We start from the raw sequence: 19,533 nt of genomic DNA on the forward strand, positions 1-19,533 counted from the left end.
CTAGAGAAGTAGCATGCCAGGATATTGCAAACAATTTCAGTATGAACATTCAATAAATATGCACTGATCGCTTACTCTTCTCCAGCAGCTGTGCTAAAAGGTGAGGACTCTGTGAACTACAATAAAATCTTAAACCTTCCCAGCTGAGGGAATGGACCTCCCTCTTAGCCAAGGGTACCCCAGAAATACCCTAAAGCTCAGTTGCTGGCCATGAGAAGGTAGGTCAGACCTGCCCCTTCATGGCCCCTTCCCTTCTCAGAGATATCCTTTGTAACTCATTAACAGGCTTAAGGCTATGGAAGACAAAGTTTAAAGCACACATTAAGTTACTTAACAGATCATTTCAGTTTGAGTCTTAGTCCTGTGACTTGTCTCTGGTTAACAAACTTATCTTAAAACATGCCAAGCCTTTAGACAAAGCTTCATTTCTACAACCAATTACAAATCAAAGAATCTTTAACCTCACGTATAACCTGTAATCTCCCATTTCCAGATGTCTGGCCTTTCAGGCCAAACCAATGGACACCTTCCCTGTATTGATTTATGACTTAATGTGTAACTCCTGTCTCCCTGAAATGTATAAAACCAAACTTAACCCAACAGGAGACCACTTGCTCAAGTCTTCTTGGGCATGGCTCTCTGGGCCATGGCCACATGTAATACTTGTCTCAGAATATTTTATTTATTTCTTTATTTTACAGAGTTTGGGTTCTTTTCTGTTGACAATTCAAAAGTGAACAATTAAATTTTGGTCTTTGTTTTCTTGGAGACTACATTTTAGAGTAATAAAATATAAAAGCCTCTCAACACAGTGACTGCAATGTGGTAATTGATCAGTAAATGTAAATTCTCATTATTACTTAAAAATCATCTGCAATCTGGCAGGTGAATTAATCTCATTGTTCAAATGTGCCTACCTACTAGTGATGTGTTTTTGTCATTTGAATATGTGCTATAATTTGTGTATATCCTTGACCGTCATTTTACAGGTTGTTTGCATTTTACAGATGGATTTGTAGCAACCACTTACACGTGTCAGCATTTCCCTGTACCCTGTTCATCTATTAGTTTCATCAATGGTATCTTTAAACGTGGACTTTTGACATTTGTTGTAGCTAATACCAGTAAATAAGCATTTAGGTTTGCCACTTCTTTTGGTCATTTCCTGTGGAGACGCCCACACAGATATACCAAAATCCGTTGCTTTTCTCGGGTTAAACTGTATGAAGTCAACTTAACGTCTCTGGCCCAGCTGGAGGCCTTAAGAAGGTACAGGTGAAGTTCTGCGTCCTCTAAAACGGAGGAGGAGGGGTGGCACAGGCAGAGACAGGAATGTTGCCTAAGAACTTTTCCGCAGGTCAGGCTTGCTCAGTAGCGTAAAAGCCTGTTTTAAAGAGTGACGTTTCACCTCGGGGGCACCTTGCCCTAAGTGCAGCTGTAAGGAGGGGGCTTAAAGTTTCTAAAGTTTCTTGCATAGAAAAAATTGTGATTTTTTTCCCACAAAGTGAAGGAAAGGCATATTTTAACGGAGTATTCAGGAAGAATACTGGCGGGACGCGGAAGATCAAAGAGACCGAGGAGCGAGAAGAGGCGCTGTGGAAACTGCAGTTTGCTGGGCTCGGACCAGGTGAGAGAAGGGTGGCGGGGAAGTCTCTGCTCGGTTTCGAGCACATGGCGGCCTCCTTGCTAGAGAGGAGCGCGCAGGGCTCGGCAGAAGTCCTAGCGGGAGCCCGAGCAGGTCGAAGGTCCGCTGGGCGCGGGGCGTGGTTAAGGCGCGGGGGCACCGCCGGCTCCGGGGAGGGGACAGGGGCCGTTTCGCGTCCCTGGGACAAAAACCGGCCCGTACGGGCCGCGCCCGCCAGAGGCCTCTCTGCCGAGTGTCGAGCGGTCGATCGCCGTCGCTCCAGCAGCCTGCGCTCCGCTCGCCGGTGGCTCCACCCGCCATTGTGTAAGTGCGACAGCCGTCAGGCGCGCGGGCCGCGGGAGGGGGCGGCCACCCTCGCTCCCCTAGTACCCGGATGGGGACGAACCCCCCCCCCCCCCCCCCGACCCCCGACCTCCCGCTGCCGCGCGCGCACCCAGGGCCCCGGGCCCCTCCCGCGGGGGCGCTCCCGGCGCGGCGGTGACGAGCGTGGGCCGGGGTGGCTGAGAGCTGCAGCTCGCTGCGGGGTGCCCTGGAGCACACCACCCTAAGAGTGCCACGTTCAAGTGGCTCATTGTACTGCAGGTTTCGCGAATTGTTTGATTAGTTCTGAGAAATTCTAACTTCGCTTTTTTTTTTTTTTTTTTAATGCAGAGGCCAATAATCCGCTATGGAGCATGCCTTTACCCCGTTGGAGCCCCTGCTTCCCACTGGTACTGTATTTTTTCCACGTTTTACAGTGTCATTGACATGCTCCTCCTGAGAGGCATCTAGAGGTTAAAAAGACCGGACAGGAGACCCAGATTGGTTTCCAGTCTGGATTTTGCCCCTGGATTCCAGGCTCTGTGCTCCCAGGCGTAACACTCAGCCTCCCTGGTGCCTCAGCTTCCTCATCTGAAAAATGAGCGTGAAGATCAGTGTTAGGTACAGAGCTGAGAGAGAGACACGAAGCCTCATGTGTAGCATATACTGTTTATTTCGAGCATCTGGGTGCAGATAGCTGGAGGAGAAAAAGCGTCCAGGAGAGAGCCCTGGGCTTTACAGAGGGTTTTTCTGGCGTGAGTAAGTAAGTGGGCCAGAACAGCCATTTGTAATTAATTCTTTTTCAAACAACCAGCTCCTAAGACCCTGCCCCAGTCACATCCATCCTTCAGCTCTGGCGTCATCCTTGTCAGGAGAGGGAGGGAGGGGGAAAGGAATGCTGACTGTAACTGTCAGATTTACAAAGTCCAGGCTCTCCAGACTCCTGTGGCTATTGTTTTACAAGCCTAAATTTTGCATTAACCACATTCTGTCCTATACATACTTTTTGGGTTCCCACCTGGAACAAACCTAACAATTAGTCCTTGCCATACAGAGTTGTGAGGACCAAATGGCTTGATACAGTGCGTGTACTCGCCTGGAACCCAGAAAGGGCCCTGCCTGTAATGTTAGCTGTTAAGCCTCTGGCAGTAGCAGAACTCTAGACAGGAAAGGCATAAAGCACAGTGCAGTCATTGTTGCCTTTTGCAGGATGCATTTATATAAGATTGGTGAGGGGTTATATAAAATACTTCAGTTAAGGAAATTATTGTACTTCACAAGGAAATGTATGGGATGAAATGGAATGAGTTTTTATGAGGTGGACCAATTGTTAGTAGGTTCATTCTTGTCTAGTCATTGACTTCCATGTCATAGTTTTGTAATGTTAATTTTTTTATTTACCAATTGGTTTTTGTGTTTCCATTATGTAGAACTTCCAGTTTATCAGTTTTACAAATTTAAGCAGAAAGCATAATTTTTAAATGTTTACATTTGTTTTCTATAAACACATGAATTCATGGATCTTGTTTTAGGTATTGAATTTGATTTTTTTTCTTGCTTTTTAAAATTTTTTTATTTTTATAGATGGGCTCTTGCTATGTTACCCAGACTGGATTCAAACTCTTTGGCTTAAGCGATCTTCTGGCCTCAGCTGGGACTACAAGCATAGGCCACCACACCTGACTTTGAATTTGATTTTAACTTGTTAGTTTTTCCACATCCTGGGAGTACTGATGGTAAAACAGTCAGAGGATGGCAGTAATAATAGTAGGTGAGATGACTCTTTACATATCTAGTCATTCACTTCGCTAAAGTTCTTTATGTATATCTTTATATCTTTACTGGTGAAGGAAGACAGTGACAGAACTTGAATCTGAACCCAGTTATTTTGTACTTGATTAAGAGGTTGGGTGTTTATTACTGTAAACAAACTTTTCAAAAGTTAAGAAAAGCATAGGCAGACACAAACAGTTTGCAAATTGAGTTTCATACTTCTCAGTTATCCAATAGTAGCAGGACCAATAGCATTTTCGAGAGTGAACATTTGATTCAGATGTCCTGTTAACTTTAAGATTTGTTTCTATTCACGTCCTTTGCCCACTTTTTGATGGGGTTGTTTGATTTTTTTCTTGTTAATTTTCTTAAGTTCTGTATAGATTGTTGTTATCGGTCCTTTATCAGATGTGTAGCATGCAATTTTTTTCTCCCATTCTATAGGCTGTGCGCTCTAATGATAGTTTCCTTGGTTGTGCAGAAGCTTTTTAATTTGATCAGGCCCCATTTATTTATTTTTGTTGCTTCTGTGATTGCTTCAGGGGCTGTCTTCATAAATTCTTTGCCTAGGCCGATGTCTATAAGAGTTTTTCCAACATTTTCTTCCAGAATTCTTATGGTTTCATGCCTTAGGTTTAAGTCTGTTATCCATGATGAGTTGATTTTTGTGAGAGGTGAGGATACGGTTTCAATCTTCTGCATGTGGTTTCCAATTTTGCCAACACTCTTTATTGACTAGGTATTCTTTTCTCCCATGTATTTTTTTTTCTGCTTTGTCAAAGATTAGGTGACAATATGAGGATGGTTTTGTCTGGGTTCTCAGTCCTGTTCCAAAGATCTATATCTCTGTTCTTGTGCCAGTACCATGCTGTTTATGCTGTTTGCAGCCCTGGCATGGGCGAAGCAAAGGCATTATGTGTAACCAAAATGTTTGTACCCCTGTAATATTCTGAAATAAAAAAAAAAAATTTGTTTCTAAAACATAAGAGCTTTCCTGTCTAAGATTTCTAATGGTTTCTAGGTTAAAAGAAGCATATCAGAGACAGTGAGTGCTACATAGTAAACATTGTATTGAGGAATTAAAATTTGTAGGTTTAAATCCTAGATTTGCCACTTATTGTCCAACCTTTTATTTCAGTTTCTTCATTTGTAAAATAGGAATACATCTTGGGGTTATTGTAAGTATAAATGTATTAATACATGCAAAGCACTTAGCTTCAATAGCCATAAGCTTTTATATTCAACAGTACATCTGAGGGGGAAACAAAAAGGCAGTTGGATCTCAGGGTCACTGCTGAGATGGAAAAGGTTTACAAGGAAAGATAGCTCTGCTTCCTCTGTTTTTATTAGAGGCTTAGTGGAGAAGGCCTTGGCTGCTTAAGTCAGAAGGTTTGTAAACATGCTGGAGGGAGGCCTGTAGGGGAATGGTAATGGTGATGCTTTGTATGAAGTACAGATCCACAGGGATGGAATCAGTGCTCCTTTGGGTGGTTCGCATAGGTTTTTCATGTTGCTTCTATGGCTAAAACTATGTAGAGATTCCTGTCTCATCTCTAGCTTTGGCCTTGAAACAAAGGCCCCAGGCAAGTTTATGTTAACTCTAGTTATGTATAAGATATTTAAAAACAGAACTGTTACTGTGAGGGACTGATGTAATGCCTGGCCCTTTCAGAGAGATTCTCTGCGTGAAACAAATATTTAATACTTATCCAGCAGAGTTTTCTGGTTTTTCTGTTAATAACTCTGTGAATTTAATTTGTTGGCATGATTTCTCCGTGATGCTTACTCAGATTTAGTATAGTGGGCAATACAGCAATAAAGCTGGTTCTCTACAGGTTAAGAAGTTGCTAGGAAAAGTATTGTGGACCAAAATACCTATCCCTCTGATATGATCACTGGTTCAGAGAAAGATGGTAATTTTAATTGTATTTTGTAACTAAAGTAAGTGCTCATTTAAAGATAAACGACTATCTATTCTAGGATGAGAGTTTCCTATATGCCCTCTTCCAGAAATAACTATCTTCTAGAAATAACTATCCATTCTACTTACCAGGGATAATTATTCTAAAAATTTATGTGTTCTAAATTTTGTATGTTTATATGAATATGTTTATTCATAAACAATACATAAAAATAGGACCTATTTTACGCCCTTTTCTGCAGGTTTTTTTACTTATTAGTTTATGGTCCATGTGTATAGATATCCCTTTTTTTTTTCAAATGGGCAATATAAACTGAACCAGTCCTTTGTAAGAGACATTTGTGTTATTTCTAATTTTTACTATTAATATTACAGTCTGTAAAGCATGTTTTTGATCATAATATTTTCACATATTTAAGTAAGTGTATCATCAGTAGGGTAAATTTCTAGAAATGCAATTGCTGGGTCAAAGTGGTATGTTTGCATTTCTGGTTATCTAGAGGAACTATCAACTAACTAGTGTATATCCTTTGGTACAAGGTGCTGTGAGGGATACAAAAGTGAAAGATGTGGTCCTTTCTATCCAGGACTTTAGAGTCCAGTTGGAGAGTCAAGAACGTTTGACTCTATAGATTCTCAATAGATTCTACTTAGGTCTCAAATTTTGTGTTGTGGAACCTGCATGTGAACTGTAGGAACTGCAGGAGAAGGAGATGAGACACAGGCTGGCGTAGGCAAAGAAATCACCGGATGAGCCAGATATCAGCTGGGCCCCCAAAAGAGCACTGGATTTAAATTGGGAGAGGCACAGGGAAATCAGAAGAGCATTGCAGGTGATGGGCCATCCTTGAGAGAGAGCTCCGTGCTGCATCTGGACACGAAGATGGTCACAAGGTGTTGAGTGAAGAAATGGTGTGACGAGGTTGGAGATTTTGGAAGAATGTGGTTGGCAGTTGGGGTAAAACCAGATTGTGGAAGATAGTGAAATTTACTGCATAGTAGGAGATAGAAGTTTTTGGAGGTTTCTGTGGACCTCTTTTTGGAACATTCTATACAAAGTAGTCTTTTATATACAGTGGTCCCCACTTATCCGTGAGGGATATGTTCCACAGCTCCCAGTAGATGCCTGAAACCTTGGGTAATAGCGAACCCCATACAGTTGGCCCTCTGTATCCATGCGTTCCGCATCCTTGGATTCAACTAACCTTGGAGAGAAAATAATAATATAACAATAAAAATATAAATAAAAAATGCAGTACGGCAACTATTTACATGGCATTTCCATTTTATTAGTGTTTTTTTGTTTTGTTTTCTTTTATTTTTTTGAGGCAGGGTCTTGATTTGTCTCCTGGGCTAGAATGTAGTGGCATCGTTATAGCTCACTGCAGTGTCGAACTCTTTGGGCCCAGTGATCCTCCTGCCTCAGCCTCCTAAGTAGCTGGGACTACAAGTACACACCACCATGCCTGGCTAATTTTTCTATATTTTGTGGAGCTGGAGTCTTGCTGTTGTGCAGGCTGGTCTGAAGTGATCTTCCCACCTCGGCCTCCCAATGTGCTAGGATTATAGGCATGAGCCATCCCATCTAGCCCTGTATTAGGTATTAAAATTAATCTAGAGGTGATTTAAAATATGTGGGAGGATGTGTGTAGGTTATATACAAATATCACAGCATTTTATATCAGGGATTTGAGCATCTGTGGATTTGGGTGTTCTGGGGGGTCCTGGAATCAATCCCCTACAGTTACTGAGGGACAATTAATTGTACTAATACATACTATGTTTTTTGATCTGATAACTGAAATGGCTACTAATTAATGAATGGGACATTGAATGGCATGCAATTTAAAACTTATAAATTATTTATTTATGGAATTTTCCATGTACTATTTTCAGGCCACAGTTGACCACAGGTTACTGAAACTTCCGAAACCAAAACCATAGATGAAGGGGTCTCCTCTACCCTAAAACTCAATTAAATTGTGTCATCCATGTCAAGGTTGTCCTGTGCCAACCAAATATATACTAAAGTCCTTATCTCCAAGGCACTCCATGATCTGATTCCTAACTACTTTTCAGATTACTTTAAAAAAATATTTTTTAATTGACAAATACAAATGGTATGTATTTATGGTGTACAAAATGATTTTACTTTATTTTATCTTTTTTTTTTTTTACCAATTTTCATCCTTTTACTGAGGAACAAAAAGTAATAATACAAAATGATGTTTTGATGTATGTATGCATTATGGATTGGCTAAATCAAGCTAAGTATTAATAAAATGTATTATCGCGCATAACTTCTTTGTAGTGAGAACACTTAAAATACTCTTAGCAGTTTTCAAGTATACAATATGTTGTTATTTACTGTAGTCACCATGAAATACAATACCAGATTACTTTTCTATCATTCACCTCTCTGTAGCCATGCCAAGCTAAACTACTCACTCTTTACTTACAGGAACATTTGTTCCTGGTTTCAATATTCTTCCCTTAGCTCATGCTTCATTTATTACCTGGAATGATCTTTGCCAATTTTTAGAATTGGTATTTTTAAATTTTCGCTATCTGATGGGTATATAGAGATATCTCTATGATTTTTAATTACCATTTCTCTTATGGCAGATTGCTTATCTTATGTTTATTGGTCTTCTGCATATCTTGTGTTTATGTCTCTTATGCATTTTCAATTGGATTGTCTTGTCTTTTTTGATAAAAAACCAATTGATAGGACTTTGTTGGATATTCACTATAAATCTTGACTTTTTTCATCAGTAAAATAGAATGACACTTTTCAAAAGAGGGTTGTTGTAAAGATTAAAGAATATGTGTAGACTTGGGGTGGTGGCTCATGCCTGTAATCCTAGCACTTTGGGAGGCTGAGGCAGGAAGATTGCTTGAAGTCAGGAGTTCAACACTAGCCTGAGCAACATGGCAAGACCCCATCTCTACAAAAAATAGAAAAATTAACCGTGTGTAGCGATGCATGCCTGTAGTCCCATGCTACTCAGGAGGCTGAGGCAGGAGGATCACTTGAGCCCAGGAGTTGGGCTCGAGCCTAGGTGACATCACAAAACCTCATCTCAAAAAAAAAAAAAAATGTGTAAAGCATTTAATGCTGCTATATATTATAGTAACAATTAAGACATTTTAGCTATTTTTCATTGTCTTTAAAAAATTTTTATGTAAAGCGTTTTTGTTTAAATAAATAAAGAATATTTAACTGGTAAGGACATACCATTACTGTTTTAAACTTTGTAAATGTGGATGCCTTTTCAACATATTCTTATAAATGTGGAAATTTTGCTTTGTTTTTCAGTGCCTATGATCATTTCAGTTTTTATTATGAAGTTTTATATTCAGAACTCCATATGTTTGAAACTTTTTTAAGAAAGTTGATTTACATTAAACACTTCATAGCCAAACTAAAGGTGAAGAGTCAAATCTCCTCAGAATAATTACTTTTCCATGTGCTTACTTCATACTCTGAAGACATAGAGCAAACACAGGTTTTAATTACTAGTTTGATAAAAAATACTGATGTTTTTATTTTTAGTTTTTTCAGCTTTATTGAGGCATAATTGACAAAAATTGTTTAGATTTTATAAATTTTTACAGCATAGTATGTATGAATTCAAGAAAGTTTGAAGAAGCAAACAAAAATGAAATAAAAATACCTTATCCCAGTGTCTCAAAGAATACCACTATTATAACCATGTATGTGTATAACCATGGTCTGTGTGCATATATATCTCTCCAAATATTTACTGTGTATAAATATACACTTGGGTATTTTTCGGCAAAATTAGAATATACTGTAAATTGCCTTATTCAGTTCATAACTCTATTTAAATTTCTCTGTTGTTCCAAAAATAACTTTGCCAGTTGCTTGTTCCAATGTGCATTTGGTTCAGTCTTTTTTAATTTAGCACACTTGCCCCTGACATTTTTAATCCCTGACATTTCTAATTTTAATATGAATATTGACATATTAAATAAAACTTTTTACATCACTCTTAAATGGATCAGATGCAATTTAAAAATACAGCAATTTGATATATAATGTCATTCACTTCAAAAATATAATTTCTAGGAATCAAAAATTCCATTTCATTTTCTCTACATAATTTGGTCTTCATAAATACATTTTATGGTGGTACGCTTTTTATTGATCACTCTGTATTTCTTTGCAAAATGATTATATGCCTTTAAATTTTAAAAAGATTCCTGTGACTATTATGCTCTTGAGAATTATTTCTTCTGAAGTGAATTACCAACATTGAGATTTATTCTGGATTTAATTACCATTTTAAATATTATTAGTGCATACTTGATCAAGTTAAAATAATTATATTCTGTATTTTTCTAATAACTAACATTTGTATACCACTAGGTATAGTTCTAATGCTTAAACAGGGCAACATCTATGGGAAAGTTTTGGAACTAGAAGACTGACCAGGGTTTGAGTTTTAGTTGTCCTCTTTACTATAGGTGCTCCTTGGCTTGCCACACGCCGTGTCCAATAAACCCATCCTAAGTCACATCGTTGTGAATTGGGGACTATCTGTAGTTATGTGACTTTGTGATTTGTTGATTTCTTAGAGCCTTAGTTACTTTATGTAAAATAAAAATGTATCCAAACGTGAAGTTCTTGGGCAAATTTAAGGTATTATAAAGTATAAAAAGCAAGTTTAGAGGTAGAGTCGTATTCAAATGTATTCCTGTTATTAGAACTTTATATTAGATAAGCTTTAATATACTGATTATTGAATTTTGAGATTCCTATGTTTATTTTTCTGATTAATTCTCAAAGGAGTATCAAAAGACAAAAGTACTACATATTTAGTTATAGTTCTAATTGGCTTTTATTCATGATTCAAGAATCAATGATCTTGCAAAGTGGAGTGAGAGCTCCCACTGGGCAATGGCAGAACCAGGGGTCTTGTAAAGTGGGAACAAGGAAGTACAACAATAGAAAAAAAAAAAAAAAACGATCAGTTAACCAGGTTACTTCTTTTTTGGAACGGTTAGAGCAGAGGGGACTTAGTACCCTGCCTCAGCTAGACTAGAATTTCCTGTTGTCAGAAAAAACTCGTCTGTTTGGAATCTGTCTGCTTTTTTAAAGTTTCAAGTTTGATTTGGTGGCATTTAGCGTGAGTGACTCCATTTTGGTTTGGTCTCGTCTGTTGGGGCCTAGTGCATGAGCTCAGTCCAAAACAGTGGCAGTCAGGCGTGGTGGGAGGTCGAGGCAGGAGGGTCGCTTGAGCTCAGGAGTTGGAGACCAGCCTGACACTGTCTCAATTAAAAAAAAAAAAAGAACAAAATAACCCCCAAACAGTGGTATCCCATGATCCCTGTTTAACAGGAAATAATTACTTATTTTAGTAAATGTATTCAGTCCTGTTAGATGAAAGAGTATTTATAAATAAGTCTAGCAGAATGATTCTCTTTGTTATCTGAATTCTGTATTATTCTTTCATTTTCATTGAGCTTTATTATTGATATTTATAGGTACGTGAAGTTATTAATAGGCACATACTTTTTTGATGCTTCATGATGAAGTGGTAATGAATCTGGGACTGTCTTGTTCAATATAGTATTAATGCTAACTCTTACATTCCTGGACACTTAATTTCTATTGAAAATACCTGATTAAATTCATAAAAGTTGTAATAAAATATGATGATGAGTATTAGCATTCCTCAGTTTACCTGTGGCTTATTTATTTGGGAATCCCTGGGTAATCTGTGCCTAAACTGCTGATTGCTTTGAAATGATAAATGTATGCTGGCCATCCATATCAGTTCTCTGTATTTTGCAGCGACAGACAGACCTTTCGAGAATGACATTCATGTGTATCACACATAGCCCTAAACAGCCCGTCTTTTATCTCTTCTCAACAAATCATGGTAAGAATGGCATAATGCTAGATTTGAGTCATGTACATGTACATTTTTTAAAATTAAAGATTAAAAATGCGTTATTAAATAGTAACATTCCTTGGTCACACCTCCTGACCAGTTGAGCACACTTGTTAGAAATTTCTGATTTTTGTCTGTTCTCTGGATCAGCGCTGTCCAGTACAGTAGCCACTAGCTACATGCTGCTGTCGAACACCCGAGATATGGCCAGTGTAACTGAGGAACTGAATTTGTAGTTTAAGTGTAAAAATCAAAACTCCACTCAGTGACTGGAACGTTTTTATGCATTTGGAACAACGTGTTAGTTGGCTAGGGAAGCCATGATAGAGTACGATAGGCTGGATGGCTTAAACAACAAAACTTCATTTTCTCACAATTCCAGAGGCCAGAAGTCCAAGATCAAGGTGTCTACAGGTTTGTTTTCTCCTGAGGCCTCTCCTCTTGTCTTGGGGATGGTGCCTTCCAGCTGTGTCCTCACAAGCTTGCCCTTCTGTGTGTTATCTGTGTCCCAGTCTATTATTATAAGGACACAAGTCTTATTGGATTAGGGCCCACCTATATGACCTTATTGTACTGTTTTTACATCCTTAAAGACCTTGTCTGCAAATATAGTCACATTCTGAGGTACTGGGGGTTCGGACTTCAACATATTATATATTGGGGTGGGGGTGTGGGGGACAGTTCAGCCCATAACAAATTAGTGGTGTCAATTTGCTTTTTCAGCTGTAAGTTTTAAAAGAGTGACTGGGTTCCTATTTCAGTATTCCCATGATTACCAAACGAGGGAGTTTTCAAATGTCATTCTAATAGAATATACCTGGTATGTGAATCAAAGAGTTAATTTTGGTTTTCTTTGGCTGCTGTTTCATACAAAATTTTCTGTGTCCATTTGACACTTCCTGATTGTCCATCATGGCCACACTCCAGTAAATGCTGTAGGAAGGTAAAAAAGGGTTGACAAACCTTACTGTGAAGGATTTCAGCCCATAGCAGCCTGTCCAATACAACACAATAGAAATGTAATTTCATGGGTAATGTAATTTAAAATTTCCCAGTAGCTCATTAAAAAGGTTATCCTCTTAATTTCAACTTTATATTTTATTTAATCTAATATATCTAAAATGTTATCACTTTGACATGCAATCAGTGTAAGTAATTGCTAATGCTATAGTTTACATTTTTTTGTACTAAATCTTCAGACTCCAGTGTGTAGTCTGCATTTCCAGCACATGTCATTTCAGATGTTAAGGTTTCATTAGACATACTTGATCTATATTTAACTTATGGTAGTTTGCCAAAATATTTTGTTTTTATTAATGTCAGCAAGGAGCAACTCATAGCCTCATAACTTTGAGATGAACTTTAAAGATGGAGAAAAGAATACTTCTTTTCCAAGGAAAGCCATGGAAACAGGCATTAGCGATAGTGCTAGGACTAAAACCTGGGTTTCCTGGTTATGTATTTCTCCTAATGTCAACATGGCTTTTTTGTTTTTGTTTAAATTAAAGCAGTATGTCTGCTTTGAAACTTAGAAAACTTGCAGGTTTTTATTTTTGTTGTTGTTGTTGTTGCTGTTGGTTGGTTGGTTTTTAAGAAATGTTCATCACTTTATGGTCTGGTAAAGAAATCTCCACCTAAAGCTGCTGCCTAAGGATTGTGATACAAAGGCTAAAATAATCTGAGAGACAAACTAGTGGATTTTAGAGTTTGAAGGATTAATCCTTTTACTGTATTCCCCTACCCAATCGGGTATCTATCCTAGTTAGCTTTCAAATGTCTTGAATGTTCCTGGGAAATTTACTGCTTTTGTTGGTCAGCAGTCTGCAATGTTGGTTCTTGGTGTGCTCTTGACTGAAGAATGAGCAGACACAATGAAAGCAAGGTAAGCATGAAATGAGCTTTACTGAGGAGAAGAGGACAGGATTATAGAGCAAGAGTAACATAACTGTTTGCCATAGATGAGTGTACCCTTTATTGTAATAAAAAGGCCTTGTTCATGGTCCAGGGTCTTGGTTTATAGTGTCTGGATTGGGACCTCCTGGTGGTTCAGATGTCACCCTGGAACCACTTTGATGGGCAGTTGGGAGTTATATGACCTGAGTCTTACTGTGCATGTGGCTCTCCCATGAGCCTCTCTGAAAGCCCATTGGGGGACGGGGGGTGGGGGGGACAGGCGGTGAACTGCAATAGTACATTTAAGCTAGTGACATGATAATTAGCCTTAGTTTATCCTAGGTCACCTTCCAGACCCCGTTGTATCTATGCTGCTAGGCCTGTGGGCTAGAGAATCCTCTGTATTCTTTTGCAGTTGGTGCGCTTAGTTCTGATTGGCAGATTCATAGGGGCTGTTCCCTCTTCCCCCAGATGTAGCAATCGCTCAGGGTGCTGGGCTTTGTCCCCAGGAGGGGCCAGAGGTCCCTGGCCATCTGCTGAACACTTTGTGCAACACCTCTGGTGTTGGAGTCCTCGTCCTCAGGGGCCAGAAGGGTTTCATTTTGGTCCTTCCCCAGCTTCACCCGGGAACGATGGATTCAAGTGGGTATCCCTGGGACCTTAATAGCAGTTGAGGTAGAAAGTAAGACTGGGTAGTGACCTTTGCACACCAGGGCTAGCTGGGGTGTGGGGGACCCGTCCTTCCACTGTTTGATGAGCACTAAGTTCCCCAGCTGACAGAAAGGACTAGGGGAAGAAGAATCTGTAGGCAGTAGCTTGTGTTCTCATAATGTCTGCAAGAACTGAGCTGCTTGAAGGGTCTGTGGGTGTCCAGCCATTTCCTGTGATGCAAAGGCAGGACAGTTATCACTCTGTAAGGGCTGGGGAGGCCAAAACGAGGTATGATGTCCTCCAGAAGTCTTCGGTAAACTTCAGGGGCCTTTTCCGTCCTGCAAGGAAAAGCTTCATCCCAATGAGTAAAAGTGTCAATGACCACTAATAAGTAGCCTGCATGCCGTTCCCCATCCTTGACACCACTGCCTTCAGTGAACCACTGATGGGCTTGAGAGATGGGGACTGAGGATAGATCTGCCCGGGGAAGGCAATGGTGGAGTATAATCTCTTCACAATTATGTGGTAGCCTACTGGGTTCCCCTGTTGTTTCTTCAGGAAGAAGAGTGGCAGGGTTAAGTCCAGAGCAGCTCTCAATTTTTAAGTCAGGGGTTTCTATGAACATTCCTCTTGAGGATAGAAAGAAACTCATGCTCGCAGTTTAGAAAGCAAGCCACGTCCTAGCAGGTTGATGGGGCAACTGGCAATTACCGGAAATGACTGTTCAATGGTCACATCCTCCCACACGCAAAGCAAAGGGAGAGTAAGAATTGTTTGGTAGGGACCCCAGAGACTCCGGTGACCATACAGAATTGAGTACTCAGTTTTCTGGAGTAGGTGAGGGGGACAGAGTAGGCAGCCCCAGAATCAAAAGAAAATTGACTGCCTACCTGCCACCAGGAGGGTTACCTTTGGCTCCAGGCCCGTGATTTTGTCTGCCAGGGGGCTGATGGGAAGGGGACTATAGCTTCCCTTCAGATCGGAAAGAAAAGTACGCAAAGCCCATAAATGGAAAAGTTACAGCGCAGACGGGCTTGTCCATGGGCTGCATAGACCCTCAGGTTCCAAACGGCAGTAAGTTCCGTCTTGCTTATTGCCAGGCATACAGGGTCACGCTGAGTGAGTGAGCCGGGCACTAGATGGCTCAGTGCAGACAAAACCAGGGCAGGAAAAACTGTTTTAGCTTTAACACAGGAAAGGGCTGCATGCACCTCATCAGATCGAAAAGAAAAGTACGTTATAAAAACCAACGCAAAGCCCTCCTCCCTAAAGAGAATCAAATTGAAAGACTTCTCCCTTACCATGAGGAATGTGTTCCCAAACTCCTTATCACACACCCAAATTTAGCCAAGAGCTCAACCGACCGTGCAGTCTGAGAAATGGTGAGTGTGAAAAAGTAAAGGCAAGCTCCAGCGCCCCCTCCAGCGCTGGCTACCAGACAGGAAGAACCCAGGCAGGAGTGTCACCGTGGAGAAAGGCGAGCTAGCTTGCCTAGAGGAAAACATCCAAGTCACAGAAATGGCAAGGTTGGAAACGGGAGAGCAAAGGGCATGAAGACGCAGCAAGGCTTGCCTGGAGAGAAACGTCAGAGTCATCTCACCAAAATGTTAGGTTTCGGTCTGAAACCCTCGGTTCTTGGCATGCCCGTGGTTGAAGAATGATCAGACATGAAAATGAGGTTTATTGAGGAGGGAAAGATAGGATTGTAGGGCAAGAGCAAGATACAGGTTTAGAGAGCCTGGTACATACACCACAGATGACGACTGGACCCATTGTCACAGCAGGGCAGGCAAAAGGAAAGGGGGGAGACAAAAAGGGGAGGGGACGGGGGAGAGAGAGAGAAAGCTTGGCTATGGTCTGCATCTTATTTTATAGTGTCCACATAAAGACCTCCCTTGTGGTTCAGAGGTCACCGTGGAACCACTATGATTAGACAGTTGGGAGTCACATGACCTGAGCCTTAACTACCCATGCATTGTTTTGCCGCTGGAGTGCCAAGTTCTGATTGGCAGATTCCTAGAGTATTCCCTCCTCCCCCAGGTATGGAGAATTAGGGTTGGGCAGGAGGAAGATGGGCACAGCAGTACCCACTTTCGTCCCTAGGAGACCTGGAATTCCTCACTATCTACCTGTTTAACTTTTCCCTGTGTTTTATTTTATTTTCATATTTGCCTCAATTTCTGTTGTATTTTTAAGTAGATTTGTTATATTTGATGACAGAATTTTTGGTTCATCCTCACTGTTAATGGCCAAATTGTTTCTCTTTCCTTAAGTAATATCTCATTAACTTTATAAGCCATCTTTTCCGCACCATCTAGAGAATCAATTTCCTGTGCTTCAGTGGTATTTAGTCCTGTAGCAGCTCCCCATCTTTCCATATTAGCGTTTTAATAGCTACATTCTTTTAGAAAATAAAGCCTCTAAAGTGAGTTTTAAAATAATCTTAAATCTTTTTTAAAAAAGTCTTGTAAATTGATACTTTGTAGCATTATCAGAAAGAATCGTATTTCTTTAGATGAAACAATTTAAAATATGAGGTGAACCTGTGGGGGCAGTTTTAATATTCACAGTGCTAAAATGTTATGGCTCGATCAAACTCTCCCCAAAATCTGATACATTAACACCAGCTGTCTTTTGAGGTTTCTAGGAAAATGAAGTGTGTTTGTGCATTAACGTCCCATCAAGTGAGTTTCATTATCTTTTTTTCCCTTGGTTAAATTCATCAGAAAGAGTTATTCTTTGTAGGTGGCAAACAGATGCTCAAACAAATGGCTTTGATTCTGAGAGTATTTCTGTATCTTTATCACACCTTTGTCTTTGAAGGTATTCATTTTTCACAGTGGAATAGTTCCTTTTGTTTTTATGACTTCCAGTGAATTTAAGCTTTTGATTTATTCTTGGGTCATGTGTAAGGTTTTGGCTTCCTGGCCCAACTGCTTCTATAAAACTTTCTTTTCTTTTTTTTTTCTTAGTAGGAAAACTGTTGTTGCAGTTTCTTCCTAATCTCAGTACACATGCTGCCAGTGGTGAATCCTATGGATGGGTAGCAGGTCTTCAAAGCCTCGACTGTTTCCAGTGTGTATCTTCCTTAGTGATTGCCCATCTGATTTTTTTGCTTGAACATGTTCAGGTAGCTCAGTCTTTTGAGAAAATATATACCATTGATGGACAAAGAACTGCTTAACAAAAATGTGTATTTAAAATAAGCTGAAGTTTACCTTCAGTTCTCTTATTTTCTAAATTAAATACCTCACCTTGCTTTCCACTTAATTGCCCTTTAAATAGTGAAAAACCTTAACCAGATTTTTCATCTTTTTTCTCTTTTCTCAGGCTAAATATTGTAGTCCTTTGTTCAACAGTTATTTAAGTGCCTGCCTGTTGTGTACCAAGAACTTTTCTAGGCATTGGAAGACATATCAGTAATTTTCCTTACATTTCATGCTTTCCAGATCTGCTTTCCCTATATGGGCATCAGTAATCTACTCCTGGAAAATCAGATGTCCTTCTTAAGAATACTTATTGGGGCCTGTTTTCTATTATCTTAAATTGCAGCATCTGCAGGATAAGGAAAATCCTAAACAGGAAGGTCCTGATGAATCATCAGAAGAAAGAATCAGTGCTTTAGGATTAGGAAAAAACAACAACAACAAAAAAACCATAGCAGAAAAATTGGAAGTTGCATACCTTTGTTTAGACTTATAAATTTCTTTGTATGGTGCTCTGAAACCTTGCTACTTAAATTGAAGTACCCAGACCAGTGACTTTGGCCTAGGTGCTTATAAAAAATGCAGAATCTCAGGCCCTGCTTCAGACTGACTTCAATGAATAAAAATTGAATTTGAACAAGAACCTCAGGTGAGCCTCATGCTTATTAAAATTTGAAAGGCACTAGCCCAAGAGATATACCAAGTGACTTTTAAAAAGAATTAAAACCAAAAAATTTCTTCATCACATTTAATGATCATGTTTATCATTATCCAGAACTTCTTTTAGGCTGACAGTACCCAATGTGGTGTTTTTATTTTTTGAGCTTTATTGTTGTCTGTGGAAATGCATAGTATGATAATTCATTCAGGGCATATACACAGTGGCGGAGGATGGCTCACCTGAGTGTGACAATACCTTTCCTGGCACCATCTGAGGTGCATGTTCTTTTTGTTGGCACTTGCTATGCTTTTCACAGTCTCTGCATGTAATTCTGATATTCTGTCAATGCAGTTGAGGTATAACTTTAGGCTTTTCTTAAACATTTTGTGTTGGTTTTGTATTGAGTTTTGGGGAATTAAATCTAAAATATTCCTATGTAATCACTGGCTGGAAATTATTATATTATGAGATACATATACTCTATCAAGTTTGGGGATTAAAGTCAAGAGTAGTTCTGGGAAAATATTAACCAGAGAGATGATCTGTAAGAGTTATGCCTCTTTAGGCATTTCAATTCATGAGTGTTGCTTTACAAATGAGACGTCTGTGGCTGAATACATTCTTCCAGATGTGGTTTAAAGTCAAAGAAAGTAGTTACACTGTTACATTTTTTTCTCTGGATGATGTCATTCTTTTGAATGAACCCATGGTTTTAATTCTGGAGAGTGATAGTTGAAGAGTTCTGAAGTTTGAAGTCAATAAAGCTTTTTTCTGACCTTTTGTTGGTGAATCTGGAGCCGGAAATGTTACTATAAGTCAGAGAATAGATCAAAGCTGTCTGAAAATGGTATTAAAATCACCTCTTTGTGAAAAATCTTTGTTGATACTTGTAATTACTATTTCATCTCTGTAGAGGAAACATCTTTTTAGGCTGCGTAACCTTTTATTCATTGAGCTAACAATGAGTACCTATTTTGCAGGTGGCGTCATACTAAGTCCATGTGACCAATATACATGGTCCGAGCCTTCACAGAGATTATAGCCTAATAGAGCAAATGAATAAGCAAATCAGAAATTAGAGTACAGTGTGATAAGAGACACCACAAGGGAAACCCTGGATCACATAGAAAGGATTTGAGGGCTTATTGAAGTCTTTGAAAGAAGAAATATTGAAGGTGGGAAATCTACTTAAGTTGTTCTAAATTTTTTAATTTTTATGATTAATACTATGAGATATTTGTAGATCCTATTCCACAACTGATTATATATTGAATGCATATTTCTGGGAGCTGAGTTACCGAATCAAAGAGAGGAACCTCTAGGTTTCTAGTGCATGTTACGAGGTGGCTTTCCAGGAAGGTTGTAGCAAGTTATATGCTCAAGAACAGAATGCTGGTGTGTTCCTCTGTATATGCCTTGCTGGCAGTGGATGCTCTGCAGTTCTTGATGGAAATGTGCGTGGATTATAGCTGCTCCTGCTTCTCAACTCCCACCTCATGAGTTTTGCTTTATTCCTGGTAGTACCAACCACAGTCTAAGCCGGGAAAATTGTCCAGAACTTG

General features: G+C 39.5%; 1 protein-coding gene across 4 annotated transcripts in view; it reads left to right on the plus strand.

The window, feature by feature from the left end:
• The first annotated feature begins 1,228 nt into the window (after positions 1 to 1,228).
• The window catches only part of TPK1 (thiamin pyrophosphokinase 1), a 323,125-nt gene continuing 304,820 nt past the window's right edge, over positions 1,229 to 19,533 (plus strand). Inside the window, exons 1-3 of one of the 4 annotated variants that reach the window (XM_045564370.1) lie at positions 1,229 to 1,275; positions 1,506 to 1,627; positions 2,297 to 2,355. In XM_045564370.1, the coding sequence (XP_045420326.1) occupies positions 2,313 to 2,355 (43 nt within the window). In that variant the 5' untranslated portion in view covers positions 1,229 to 1,275; positions 1,506 to 1,627; positions 2,297 to 2,312. Of the gene's footprint in view, positions 1,628 to 1,851; positions 1,949 to 2,296; positions 2,356 to 19,533 lie in introns of those variants that run through there. The other 3 variants (XM_045564369.1, XM_045564368.1, XM_045564367.1) reach the window with 3 other exon arrangements.

The sequence above is a fragment of the Lemur catta genome, chromosome 11 (genome assembly GCF_020740605.2).
Source record: "Lemur catta isolate mLemCat1 chromosome 11, mLemCat1.pri, whole genome shotgun sequence".
Lineage (NCBI taxonomy): Eukaryota > Metazoa > Chordata > Mammalia > Primates > Lemuridae > Lemur > Lemur catta.